The sequence below is a fragment of the Cryptomeria japonica genome, chromosome 6 (genome assembly GCF_030272615.1).
Source record: "Cryptomeria japonica chromosome 6, Sugi_1.0, whole genome shotgun sequence".
Lineage (NCBI taxonomy): Eukaryota > Viridiplantae > Streptophyta > Pinopsida > Cupressales > Cupressaceae > Cryptomeria > Cryptomeria japonica.
In genome coordinates this window covers 336,930,171-336,945,325 of record NC_081410.1, presented here as the reverse complement: position 1 = coordinate 336,945,325, position 15,155 = coordinate 336,930,171, and the positions used below count along the sequence as shown (strand labels likewise).

At 38.0% G+C, this 15,155-nt stretch overlaps 1 protein-coding gene across 1 annotated transcript in view; it reads right to left on the bottom strand.

Moving 5' to 3' along the window:
* The window catches only part of LOC131044268 (endo-1,3;1,4-beta-D-glucanase), a 118,364-nt gene extending 106,335 nt beyond the window's left edge, over positions 1-12,029 (bottom strand). Inside the window, exon 1 of the mRNA XM_057977561.2 lies at positions 11,719-12,029. Within this exon, the coding sequence (XP_057833544.1) occupies positions 11,719-11,974 (256 nt within the window). The 5' untranslated portion in view covers positions 11,975-12,029. The remainder of the gene's footprint in view (positions 1-11,718) is intronic.
* Positions 12,030-15,155: the final 3,126 nt, after the last annotated feature.

The following is a 15,155-nucleotide window of genomic DNA, read 5'->3' as shown; positions in this document are numbered from 1 at the left end:
GTGCCACATTTTGGTGATTTTCCATGCATGCTTGGTGGCTGCCATCATTCCCAGCTTGCTGATTCGCTTCAGATCTGAGGTTTGCTTCAGATTTGACCTCCATTGTTTGCTGCACATTAATTTTCAGACTTCAATCTTCTTTGCCCAGCCAATTCCAACTTAGGCGATTTGCATTTGGAGGTCTTTTATGGAGTTTTTTAGTGCATTTTCAGACCATTTTATCGCTGTTGCAGGTCTGAAAACTCCATTGTTAGGCAGCTGTCCTCAAAAAAATTCATTTCCAGCCACCTAACCACTTTGGTGATTTTGCTTGGAGCTGATTCCTTAGCTATTTTCTATTATTTTCAGGGATTTTTAACTACTTTGCAAGGTGCTGGTAAGTCTGAAGTAATCAATTTTCAGACTTGTCCTCAGAAATTTATTTTTTTACCAGCCACACTTACATTCCTAAATATGATTGTTTTCATCATTAAAACTAATTTTTATCGAGTTTATGCACATTTTTTAAAGATTACAACATGTTTTAAAAGTCTGATTTTCAGGTTATCTTTAGAATTGTTGACTGGGGAAGGTGTCTTCAGACATACTTTGTGTGAAAACACAACCTTTCACACCTTTCCTTAGTCATCGTTGATCCGGTATACTCCTTTGCATTTTAGCTTGCATATTTTCTAAGCATAAGGAAGTATTAATGACTTTTATAGAGGGTTTCCATGCCCTAGCGTTGTCACACTTTGAATCTAATTGTTAAAATTTACCAAGTGTATGGATTATTCTCCTGACTTTATGCTCTAATTAGCTAAAATCTTTAGAAAGTCAGGAATTTTATCAAGAGCATTATTTATTTTCCTAAGTCTAACTTCAAGCTTCGTATAGGTGCGATGTCGAAGTCAGGATATAAGGAAAGGAAAGAACTATTGAAGATGTTGGAGACTGGATTCTATCCAGAGCTCAAGATTTTGTCCCGATGGAAGGAGATCACAGATACAAACATGCATTTCCTAGACTTCGACTAGATGCAACAGCAGATGTTCGGAGTCGGAGATCAAGTTCCTTCCCCAGCATATGCGAACATTATGAAGAGTGATATTTTTCATGCTGCTGGATTTCCACAGTCCATACAGTGCAATGAGCTTATCCTGGAGTGTGCACGGTGTTATGATCTGCTCACGCGAATGATCAAGACTCCTAAGAGCGTTGTCATTGCCTACCTTGTTGAGGATGCTATTGCAGAGGTGTTCGGAATTCCATGCGGAACGAAAATGAAGAATGTGACCAAGGATGAATATGAAGAAATATACACGAAGAAGATCGGTGTATGCAAGAATTTGATAAACAAAGGGTGGATGATTGAGCCTAGGTCTCATCATTCCAAGGCTCCCAAGACACTCGTGTGCGTAGACTTCAAGGAGGAGTATAGCGATATAATATTCCTACTCAACAAAGTGATGGGGATCCCGCAGGGAACAATATTCGATAGATGGATGTTCTACTTCATCCAGGATTGCCTTAGAGGAACATTAGTAAATTGGTCTAAGATTATAAGTGACAATCTTGACTTTCAGCTGAGGAATGTAGAGCGGTCCAAGTCATTCACCATGACTTCTTACCTGGTATACCTACTTGCACGGTTTGTTTCATACAGAGGATTAATATGCAAAGGTGAAGTCGGGAATGGGCAAGGACAATTCAAGAGTCATGAATGCTACCCCCAGTTGAGCATGTATAGAATTGAAGACTATAAGAGAGTGAATGATGCATTCACTATGTACATCACACGGATGCTGCAAGGCGGAATCTATAGAAGATTGTCCAAGGAGGCAACAGAGTTAATAGAAAAATATGGATTGTGGTATATTCAGTTTCCCACTTTCACGTACCTTAGGATTCATGGGTTTCAATCTAAACCCTACAGACTTCCTAGGTATCCGACTGACAGAATGATCTTGTTGGAAGTGGTGAGACAGCTTCTAGAGTTCGATGTCATTCAGAGAGAGAAGCACAGGACAGGCATGACATTCCCTATTTCTGTTGGGAAGACATCAGAGGTTTGCCAGTCTGCCATAGTCGCCAGCACTGCGAGTGAGGAGCTTGCATACTGCGAGTGAGGAGCTTGCATTCTATCGATTTGCTACATACAAGAAAAGAGAAAGATTCTATCCAGACAAGAAAGTTGGAAGGATCAGGGGAGAGAAGTTCATTCACAAAGTTGACATAGAAGATTATTGGGCCAACCTAATGGACGAGCAAGCAGTGAAGAGAAGAATGTGGTCCAGAATGTCAGTGGATTTCACAAGGAAGTGTGGACTTTTCCTCATTCCTGATCAAGTGTTAGATAACAAAGATCATACGCACCCACAGTATGAGAGTGAAATGAAGAAGGCAATCCTATTGCCTAATTGGTCAGAGTCAGAAGAGATTGACCTGAATATATTGATGAGAGAGGTCTTGAGTTTCTCCCGTGAATGGGTAGATATACAGATGAATAAGTTAGTTGATATGGGTGTTCCCTTCACTTATGAAAGGATGAAGCCGGAAGAGTCTACTTTCGAGGACAATCAGAGGACCATCAGTGATGTCAGGATTCATGCAGACGAAGAGAGTCAAGCTCCCAAGAGAAGGAAGAATACGCCAAGAGAAGTCAAGGCCAAAGGGAAAAAGATTGAGGTGAAGAAGAAACAGAAGACTATCATTCCTCCACCTATCATTCCTTCACCCCCTCTCAGTGTCTCATCAATCGAAGTGATTGAAGTAACAGAGCAGAACAAGGAGACTCGGCAGTGTTCCAACACAATGATACTACCACGGAATACTCAGAAATTTCATGCCACAGCAACATCTGCATGTGATGTCCCCGATGTAATTAAATAATAAATTTAATTACTTTATTGTAAGGCCCCAAATTTAATAACAATCTTTCGGGCCCTTTTATTTAATTAGTTTAGACATGTCTCCGTTGGTCGTGTCGGCCCGTTTGTAACCCTTCGGGAAGTTCCCGGAGCCCATATATATGGCCGAGTTAGTCCTTGTCTTAGGTATGCGAATTTTGATATTTTTCTCTCTTGTGCGAATTCCTGTTGGAGTTCTGGTATCCACCATTTCGAAGGTGAAAGACCCTCCCTATTTGGTATTTGCAGTTTCGGTGAGATTCACCCCTCACCCTATTATGTCATGTGTTCTTGTTCCGGATCTGGCAAATCTAGAATCTCATCATTGTTACTTCTCCAGTTGCATATTTGTTAATCTGATTTACATACATAAAGGATTCCTAATATTCAAAATTTATCACTCGATAAGCTCGCGGGAGACTACCCCCCTTCACAGCTTGAAGTCCATCGTACCCCCCTTCACCGTACGGTCTATCTTGGCATCACCGTACGGCCTATCTCGGCACCACCGTACGGCCTTCTCGACACTACCGTACGGCCGCCCTCTTGACAACCGTACGCCCAGTCTCACATCCACCGTACGGTCCTTGCTCAAACACTGTACGGCCCTGCTCCAACACCACCGTACGCCTTTGCCCCCTTCGCCAGTACAGTCAGGGAACATTATAGTGGTATCAGAGCTTGTGATCTTGCCAGCCTGTCGTGTAGTGGATGCAAGTGTACACCAGAAGGAGGTACCGTTCGGCCGATCGAATGGGGGAACCACAAGATCCTGCAAGAGAAGTCATGGCACTATTAAGGGAGCTAACCAAAAGCCAAGCTCAACTCAACGACACCCTAACCAGAGGAGAGAAACGCAAAAAAAATCATGGAGGAAACCTTACAACAATTGGCCTTGGGAAAAACAAATGGAGAACAGAATGAGCAGGGCGATGATTCGGTCACAGGAAGGTCAAACGTCCAACGCTCACATTCACGTCTGCTGATGCTGACTTTTCCTCAGACATCAAAAGCGCCACGCAGGGAGCAAGAGCCCACCTTTCAGGAGATGGAAGCACAGTTGAACCAAGATTGGAGGGATCCAAATCTCGAGGGGGACATATCCTTCAAGGATTATGTGGAGCTCCGGATGAAATACTCGAGCAGCAGAAGTCGGGGCCATTATGGACACTAACAATGACATCAAGCGGAAGGTTGGCAAGATCAACCTGTCATCCTTTGTGTTGTGAGGGACCATTACATGGAATTTTTGTCAAAAAATGAAAATTTTACTCTAAGGCACGCTTCTTGAGGCATAATTTCACCCAATCCTTGGATTGGCTTAATCCTCAGTCCATCCTCGAACTGCGTTTCGAATTTCGTCGCATTTTGGGTTCGTTTGCTATGTCTTTCCTTCAATTTCGGGTTTTTTCTCCCTGACTGCAGGTGGGAAATTTTCTTTGAATTGCAAGTTTTAATGATTTCCTTTGTTTTGGTCTTTGTAGGGAAATTTTAGGCTAATTACAAGTGCACTTTATTGAAAAATAAAAACTTGTAATTTGTTTTTTATTTCCCCCTTGTTGCTTTTTGGTTAGTTAAGTTAAAATAGGGATTTTTTTGGATAAGTTACAAGTTTACTTGTAACTCTTTTGAAAAACCCCTACTTTAATGTCTTTTGCTTGTAATAGGGATTTTTAACCTCTACTACATATGTGCAAGTTATTAAAACTTGTTGTAGGGATTTTATTTTCCCTTTACAAGTAAAATGTAACTTGCACATCTCTCTCCAAAACCCGATTTTGCCTAGAAATGAAATAAAGTGACATTTAAAACTTGCTATTTTGCCTAAAAAACCCGATTTTCTCTATAAAGTGCATTTTGGAGGATTTTAAACTTGTAATTGCATTTTAAATACCCGATTTTGCCTTGTTGATGGAAAAGTGCAATTTTAAACTTGCTATTTCATCTAAAAAACCCGATTTTCTCCAATACATGCAAAATCGAACTTGTTCATCTTTTTCAAAAATCCGACCAGCCAAGAAAAATTGTTGAAGATTTCAAAGCAATTTTTGTGGAGATTTGTTGGAGATGCAAGGCGTTTAGGATTCCATCCTATTCTCATGCATTTACAAACACATTTCATGCCATTTGGGGTTTATTGATACTGGTTTTTTGAGCTAAATCAGCAAACACGTGGTTCCTTGAATCCACATTTTGGGCAATTTTTACTCCACAAATCTGCAAACTCCTAAGGCGTTTTTGCCTTTCATACCTAGGCGTTGAAGTTGGGAGAAGTTTCAGTCACTTCTTGTGCCATTTTAGATGCATTTGATGCCACGTTTTTCCCACGTGATCCTTCAAAGGCTGCGTTTTGGAGGGTTTTGATGTCATGTGTTCATCTCTCCCTTAGGCGTTTTGCTTTGGGACTCTTAGGCGTGATTCCTCTTTGGCATTTTGGCTCTTCAAACTTGCATTTACTGCCACGTTTTTCAGCTTATGGCGTTTTGGTAAAAACGTGGCTAGGGTTTTTGATTGTGGTTTATCTCTATTTAAGAGCTTTTCTTCTTTCTTCCAAAGATCGATCATCTTTTGGAGAGGCATTTTCAGATTGAAACAAGGTATAATTTCTTTTCTTTTCTTGTTTCATTTTCTTATTTTCTTGTTTTCTTATTTTTCTTTCTAGTTGTAATTTGTAAATATGTTGTTCTTGTCGGTTTTGTGAGAGAGATTCTCCCCCTTGATAAGCAATTTTTGAATTGCATTGATCTTCCCCATTTTCCCTCTTTACTTGTATTTGAGATTTTAAATCTCAATTACAAGTTGGATGAAAATCATTGTTCTTCCCTTACGGTTAAAATTTTAACCATCTTTTGTTGAAATTCCAAGTTGCAAAAAATGAAAAATGCCCATCCTTCCAAAATCGGGTTTTTAGAACCGGATTGCATGTTCAAATTTCTTCCCATTTTCATGAAAAAGTCATCCCCAAAATCTTTCCATTTTTATCCATCCATAACGCCTATATCTGTACTTTCCGTTCACGTCATTTCCCGCAAGTCTATTTCCCATTTTTCACCCATTTCTCCATTTACCATTTTACAGGTATACTTGCATTCAAGTTTTAAAAATCCGATTGCATGTGCATTCTTCCCAAACTTGTATACTTGTAAAATTTTCCCCAAGATCCGAAATTGGTCAAAGTCAAGATTCCTGGCATTTCCCATTTATTTCCCCTCTTTCTCTCACAAAATCGTGAAGTGCAAGGATTGGAATTCTTCCCATTTGAAGAAGGAAAAATGTTAGTTGCAGCTGATTATGATGTTGCCTTAACACTTTTAAGTCTTCATCGCAGTATACCAAGTTATCTTTCAATGTCAGATTTGCCATCATCTCCAATTCCAAAAAAGATGAATAATAAATATGACAAGTACCACAATGAGGTTTCACCTTCTCAAGTCTCTTCTCCTTTGGATCGCATAAAAGATACAGAGATAGGGCATGTGGACATGTCGGAATTTGTCAAGAGGGTAGAGGATCCGCAAGATAGCAATATGCAACGGCTCTTGGACAGCCATATCCATCACGCATCTTCTTTTCCAGTGGCTGCCCTAGAACCTGAATTTGTTCTCGCTTGCGCCCATCACTTTGACAAGGAGACAAGAACCATTAAAAATAATGATGGCGAAGCAATAATCCGCCTTAATGCAGACACGATTGAGAAAGTCTTCAGAATACCTCCTGCACCTGTTTATATGGAAATCTCCAAAGATAGTGCAGTTGAGTACTATGTGAAAAGGGAGAAGGATTGAAAACGTCATATTAACAGGTGGATTCATGAGCCACGAACCGCCTTCTCAAGGTGGGCTAAGTTGTACCGCTGTGACTTCAAATGGGAGATTGGAGACATCATAACTCTCCTCAGCAGGGTAATGGGTCTTGAGCATTCTAATGTTTTTGAGTGCTGGATGTACCAGTTCGTCATGTTCATAAGGCAGTCCCATCATATATCATGGGGAAAAGTCATCAGCGATGCCTTGTGCGAACAACTTGCAGCAATCCCTTCCACCATGACTTTTTATATGAATTCATACTCAGTTTCCTAGCCCACACCCTCTAAGAACGCATGTCGAGGTGCTTGTTAAAACCCCTCCTGTGTAGTTAGGCAGGCTCTCAAGAAATTGTCTAAATTTGAGTCTCAATTTGTCAATCTAAAAGATTGAAAAAATGTCTTTTTAGGAGTTAGTTTTTAATTTTTCGATGCAAATCGGATTTATCCGAAATGCACCAAAGTCACCTTTTTTGTTGCAAATCGGGTTTATAAACCCAAATTGCACCAAAGTCACCCTTTTTGGTGTAAATCGGGTTTATAAACCCGAAATGCACCAAAGTCACCTTTTTTTGGTGCAAATCGCGTTTATAAACCCGAATTGCACCAAAGTCACCTTTTTTGGTGCAAATTAGGTTTATAAACCTGAAATGCACCAAAGTCACCCTTTTTGGTGCAAATCACGTTTATAAACCCAAAATGCACCAAAGTCACCCTTTTTGGTGCAAATCGAGTTTATAAACCCGAAATGCACCAAAGTCACCTTTTTTTGTGCAAATCAGGTTTATAAACCCGAAATGCACCACAAATTCACCAACTATTATCCTCAATTTTGGTTCGCTCAAATTGTGGGATAACCCCTACGAAATTTGTCTGTTTCATAGCCCACACCCTCTAAGCACACATGTCGAGGTGCTTGTCAAACCCCCTCCTGTGTAGTTAGTCTCTCAAGAAATCGTCTTAATTTGAGTCTCAATTTGTCAATCTAAAAGATTGATAAATTGTCTTTTTAGGAGTTAGTTTATATTTTTTGGTGCAAATCTAAACCCAAAATGCACCAAAGTCACCTTTTTTGGTGCAAATCAGGTTTATAAACCCAAAATGCACCAAAGTCACCTTTTTTTGGTGCAAATTAGGTTTATAAACCCGAATTGCATCAAAGTCACCCTTTTTGGTGCAAATCGAGTTTATAAACCCGAAATGCACCAAAGTCACGCTTTTTGGTTTAAATCGGGTTTATAAACCCAAAATGCACCAAAGTCACCTCTACTTGCGATGTTTGGTCTTTTTTGTCTAACTCTAGGAATTCTTCAGATCCATACTGCACTCCACTCCAAATCCTAGATTCCGCACATTGGGACCAGATAACTCTGAAATACAAGCTACCTTGCAACAATATGAGGATTTCTTCAAGAAAAATGGAGATGATGATGTTCAAGATGGAGATCCAGACACTTAGTCATTTTTATGCATTTCTAGTTTAGTGTCATTTTGTAATTCCAATTGACACTTTAAGTGTTTTTTTGTATATACAGTTTAGCATCTAGAATATGCACAAGTTCTAAGTCAATTAGGACTCATTTTTTACTTAGTCATAGTTTGTTGTAGCTTTCATATATTAGCTCATTGCACCTCCCCTATATATATGAGGTTGCTCATTGTAATTTTCATCTTTAATCTTATACAACGAAACTCTGCCGAAGTGAAGAGCAAAGTGAAACTTTGAGTTCATATTGTCGTTTTGCAAATTTGATCAAATAAGAAGACATCTTTGGCATTCGGACTTTGTGTTGAATACGTTGTGGTTTATGGTGAGAATGTTCTTACGTCATTCTTGTGATAAAATCATGTTTTGATCAAATAAAAGCTTTGTGTTGAAATAGTATTAAAGAGTAGAACAAGTTTTGGTTTGTAAACTGTGTTACATTTCAGCTCTTGTTAAATGGAATTAGTAATTAGTACAAGAGGTAACGATTTGAAAATTTTGAGTTTCTTTTCGTTATTTTGTGAAAAGATTATCAAAATTGTAATAGGATATCAAGATAAAGACTTGGTGCTTTACTTTGTTATCTTAGTAGATACAGTGGGTTACAGAAGTTATTTGTAAAAGGTTGATAGGATTATAGTGGTTACAAGACTTTGAGCTTGAACACTTTTTTCTCGTCCTGAAAAAGCAACGGAGGACTTTGTGCATTTACGGAAACTTTGCTTCTTTATTTGTATTTTTCATTCGCATGCTCTAAGTTATTTCTTTGTAACTTTGAAGTAATATTATTCATTACTGCTCCAGATTGTAAATTATTTTCTGAAAAAACAGAAAAGAATAACATCTATTCTAAAGAGAGAATAAGATGATGTACAGCCCAAATTCAAAATAGGATTCATGGTTAAATTTGTGTTTCAAGTAGAGAGAGTAGTAAGTCAAAGGGGGAACATTCCCTTGTGATTAGGAGAGATTCAATCTCACAGAGTGTGACTGAAACCACAATTTTGTGAACTTCCCCGGTTTACAAAATTTTCACCTAACATGTATGTTGTGCAATGTTGCACAACAACCTGTATCATCTGCTAAATGTCTATTGCTCATATGTAGTACCATAAAACCTCTAATGCTTGTATGTGGTACCACAAGGCCTCTAATATAGTGTGTGGTATTACGCCATCTTCTTCTATGTCTTTGAAGGATGTGGAACTCTTCTTGTATGGTACCACAAATCCTTTGCAATGTAAGTAAGGACTATATCTACTCATCACAAGCCCTCTACAAGAATCGTCCTTACGCATGTCTCTTGCCAACATGATTCAACTAAAAGTCATTCACCAAAACTATCTTAATTACACAAGGTTAGTTGACTTGGCTATCCTACTTAATGAATACAAAAATAACATACCAAGTAAGAACAGATTTAAGAATACTTACAACTTGAACTTGATGTAAAACATTGAAGCCAATATGTTTTAACTAAGAAACAAAATTCGCATTAATTAAAAATTGAGGCAAGGGTTTTTAATAGTTCTAAACAATGTAACCTCCCATTTTATTACTATCCCACAATTTGATTTCTATAATCTTATCCATATCCTTTTCCAACTTCTTTTAGTCATCCTTCGCCTTCTCCAAGCTGTTTCCAAGTATTCACAATTTTACATGCATTCCTAAGAATGCCCATGTTCACAAATGCAACTTGACATAATTTTATTGCATCACTAGTAACCACATCAAAATAGTTAGTATCCAACACTTTGAGAGCTTTGATTTCTACCTAGGCTTGAATAAAATCTTGAAGAATATCTCATATGTGACCCTTTGTTGAGCTACATTGCCAATGACACCATAAGCTTGAACTTTGATTTCTTCCTTGACTTGCTCGAATATTGACAGTTGTCCAACTTCTTCTCGAGCCTTCGTGAGAAGCTTGACCTGGGTTGATGTTTGCAAGTCTAGGCATGTCTTCCAAATGGTAGTTAATATTTCAAATTCGAAAATCACCATTGGCTTCCTTCTCAGAGAACAACACTCGTCTAATCTATTCCTCTCTTCTATAGCTAGCAAAGGCTCCTAGCATGCAAGGATGGAGGATTTGAAGAAGTCCAATTCCAGTTTTAAGCAATTATAATTTCTGGCCATTTTATTTTTAATGAGATTTTGCATTATATAGAGAATTTAGTAGTCAATCCATAACTCAATGAATATTTTCCCTGAGTAAGCCTTTCTTCAATGATCTTCCGCTAACGCATATTGCTACTAACTATGTTCCATGAGCAGTTATTTTCTCTCTGGCATTTCACTCGTGTACATTGGTAATAATCGTGTGGCTAAGCTAAGGAGGATTTGAGGAATGCTTCTGCCAGCTTTAAGGAATTAGGGGTGCTGGCCATTTTATTTTTAATAAAAACTTTCATTATATAGAGTATCTAGTAGTCAAATTCATCCTTCAATGAATATTTTCCATTTGGTAGGCATTTCTCCTATGACCTTTCGCTAATGCATTTAATCCATGAGAAGAAGTTTTTTTTATGAAATTTGTACATCGGTAATAATCGTGCGACTAAATTATGTAAGTATTGAAAAGGAAAGGATGTCAATACATCAATCCTTGGCTTGCAACACACCGTCATGCTTCTGGATTCGCAAAGCATTCGGTGTGTGTAACACCTTATAAGCCAAACTCTTCTTACAATTACTCTCTTGTTTCTTTAACAACTGGATTTTACGAATTTTCCCTGGCGTAGGCAACCAAGCAACATGTAATAAGGCGATTACCATGTAACGTTGAGCATGCTCTCATTTGCTTCTGAAGACACTAAAATGATAGGAGTGAGTATTCTTACCATTTAGAACAAGCTTACCATAGAAAAGTGAAACTTTGCCCTAATGTGGAAAGTGGACCTAACCACAGAAAAGTGAAAATTTGCCCCGAATGTAGAAAGTGGGCCTAACCATTAGAGAAGTGAAATTTTGCCCTAATGTGGAGAGTGGACACCATCCCCCACCTCTATATTATTTCGTTCTTCTTCATCTGTCCCTTTATTTCATTGGATGGATACCCCCACATTCGGTAACTTGACTCGAATTTTGTTTAGTTCCCTGGGAATGGTCTGATTAGAGATATCCCCAACTTTTAGGTGGGAATCACTTCACTACCTTCTGAATCTATAAGATAGTAAGAATCACCTTATTTATAGTTATGGGTAAACTTCAGATCTTTGATGATGGCCTTGAATTCCCTGGGGTACTGTTGGCAGCTTTCCTTAGCCTACTTCATATGGAAAAGCATCCTCGTCATGATTCAGCGTTTCTCCTTATCCAGCTCTTCTTGCATTTGTTTTGCATGCCCCATTAGAATTTAAAAATTGGTCTTGCGAGAATGAGTTCAGTTTGAATAGTGGGAGTTGGCTAGGCCTAATTTATTGGACTATACTTCAATTGGTCATTTTGTGTTTGAAGAATACTTATGTTATAAATGAAACTGTTAGAAAAACAAATTCACTAATTTAGATGAATGGAAGAAAGGAGAGTAGAAATACCATAAACATCAGAGGCTAAGATGATAGCGGTGTGGGTGTGGGGAGATCCGGAAACATAAACTTTGAGGTCTGCTAAGGTCTCTACGTACCCACTCAAGCCTGTGAGTGGCACATCCAATACGGGAGGATTCTCATAGCACTGAGCTCCTGCCATTTCCCTGTCATAAGCAACATATGCCACCGTATAAGCTACCACAACAAAGCCTCTTAACCTTTTCTCCTCGCTGAAGTTAAGGACGTCGAACTTGTCCACCATTCACCATTGTCGGCTATAATTAGATACATTAATTTCAGCAGGTGATGTTGAGATTTTTCACGAGTATTTTGTTGCAGAATTTGGTAGTATAGTTTAATTTCTAAAATTTATAAAGTTGGTGGTCTTATTATTATTATTATTATTATTAATTTTAGTTCTATTATTATTTTATTTTTTTAATTCAATAAATATATAAAGATAGAGAATTTCAATTAAATTAATATGAATTTGGATGTCTAAGTTTTTTTAAATTCCAAAAAAAAATTAAAAATAATTCTATATTCAACAAGAGACACAATGTGTCAAGTTCCTATCAATAGTGTAGTTAGTTTAGAGTAGAAAGTAAAAAAGGAGGAAGAAGAAATATGGAAATATAGAGATAGAGAGGCAAATAATTATAGATATAGAGGTCTAGGAAGGAAGAGCAAGAGAGAGAAGGCGCAGACATGTTTAGAGACAAAGGGGAGAGAGGAAGATAGAGAGAGAAGGCGCAGACATGTTTAGAGACAAAGGGGAGAGAGGAAGATAGAGAGAGATAGGTAAATAGAGAGGAAAAGATAGAGAGACATAGACAAATAGGGAGAGGGAGGGAGATAAAGGGTTGTAGTTATTCTGACTCCAAATCTGTATGCCTCTCCATGATATCATATGTGATGTCATGTTGCAATGGGAGCCACATTCTAGGACCCATCGATGATGTGGAGGCATGTTGTCGTTTGATGACGTGGAGGCATGTTGTCGTTTGTGGTTGACAGAAATCTTGCATGTAGTTAACATTTTGTCAGTCGCTCTCACAATCACGGGCACGGCTACACGTGTTTAAAAAAGCCCCAAAAAATTTTGAAATTTCAGGCAAAACAAATAACTTAGTAGCTTGATATTTTTTTTCAAAAAATTTCGTACGAGAGTTGCATGGGCAAGAGAGAGTCGAAATAATTCGATAAAATCTAGATAGTTTTGGTTGAATGTCCCTGGTTGAATCACAGAGCGAGGGAGTTGTGTATCTAGTTGAGGTATGGGTAAGTGCACAAAGATGGTGTGCAAAAAGGGGGTATAAGTGGATATCTTTTTTCTAAAATCAAGTGAACCTGAACTTGGAGGCGAAAGTTGAAAGTCATCCACTCAAGATATGAAGATAATCAAAGAACAAATATTATAGTACTTTGAATCTTGTTTCCAAACTACTAAACTTTTTCAAAATTGGATAAGATTAAGAGGGTCAAATCCTTCACGCACGAAAAACAGACCTTGATTTTTTTTGAAAAATATAACAATGTCTGACATGCGCATCAAAAAAGTCATAGTAAGATTTAGTATTTTGATAAATCCTTTCGCTGAAAGATAATTAAGAGTGAGCACTAGAATTTGTGTATTTTTTTTGTAATTTTTTGTTGAGTATTTTTTTTTTATGATTTTTCCAATCGAGCACATTCTGAAAATCAGGTACTTGTTCATGCACGAAGCATAACTTGCACCAAAACAATCGAAAAATATAATTATTTTTTTTAAATTGTAAAGAATCAAGTGCACTATAATAATATATAAAGTTTTTTAAATTTGGATTAGTAGATCAAAAGTTATTAAAAAAATGGTACACGTATGTCTCTGAGAACTATGGAGACACTGGTAAAAGAAATTCAATAATAATATGTTATTGTTATTCAAATTTTTAAAAAATTATATGGCTAGAAAACTCAGAAGATGTGTGAAAATATGGCGACAATTTTAGAAATACCCACTTGATAAAGTGTAAACCTGATGATGACAAAGTCGAGAAACCAAGTTGATAAAACAAAACGCGTCAAAAAAGAGGGAAATGGAGGGAAATCAAACTTCCAACCCACAGCTTTGTCATCCAAACCTATTCACAAGCCTAAACAGTCAAAAGCGTGTATGGGCTCCCTGTACTATAAACAGCACGTACGAGGTATTTTTAAAACAAAACTGCGTACAGGGGTGTCTTTACAATAAGCAGCATGTACGCGGTGTTAAAGCTAAAACAACGCGTACGCGCTTCTACCTGTGTTAAAAATGTGGGTGTGTGCATACATATATGTATATGTATAATATGATATTTCATGTATATATATATATAATGTGTATATATATATAATATATATTATATATATGTATATAATATATATAATATATTATGTATGTGTATTGTCTTTTTATATTTTGTGTATTATATGTATATGTATATGTACGTATATTGATATATATTATTTTTTGATATCTTATTGTATTGTATTGTATTCCTCTCTCTCTCTCTCTCTCAAGACCCCACATAACACATAATGACCTCTTCGGACCATGTATGATATCTCAAGGGGTCAAATGGTGTCTTAAGGGGTCATTTAGTGGTGTAACACATGTGTGGCTCAATTAGGACCCCACGTGACCCCTAATGACATCATGTGACATGTCTTCCTCTCCCCCCATCTCCCTCCCTCCCTTTTCTTTCCCTCTCTCTCCCTCCCTCCCTCTCTCTCTCTCTCTCTCTCTCTCTCTCTCTCTCTCTCTCTCTCTCTCTCTCTCTCTCTCTCTCTCTCTCTCTCTCTCTCTCCAGACCCCACATAACACAACATGATCCTTTAGGAGCATATGATGTCCTAAGGGGTCATATGGTGTCCCGAGATGGCAAGATGAACCATTATTACAATATAAAAAAGCAGTGTCAATACTGCTTACAAAATTCGACAACTAAGGGGTCATACAGTGTCTTAAGGGGTCATAGGACACCATATGACCCCTTAGAACACCATACGACCCATAACGACACCATATGGTGTCTTAAGGGGTCATATGGTGTCTTAAAGGGTGGTAGCACACAATATGACCCCTAAGGGCACATTACATGACCCATAACGACACATAAGGGGTCATATGGTGTCCTAAGGGATCATAGGACATTGTATGACCCCACATAACACCACATGACCCTTTAGGAGCATATGACATCCTAAGGGGTCATATGGTATCTTAAGGTGGCAAGATGAACCATTATTACAATATAAAAAGCAGTACCAATACTGCTTAAAAGAATAACAAACCGACATACTCCACTTCTCTCCCTTTCTCCATACCCCATCCCTCTCTCTCTTCGTCCCTCCCCACTCTTTATCTCTCCCTACCCCCTTTATCTCCCTTACTTTATATTGTTGTATTGCAATTAGGTCTG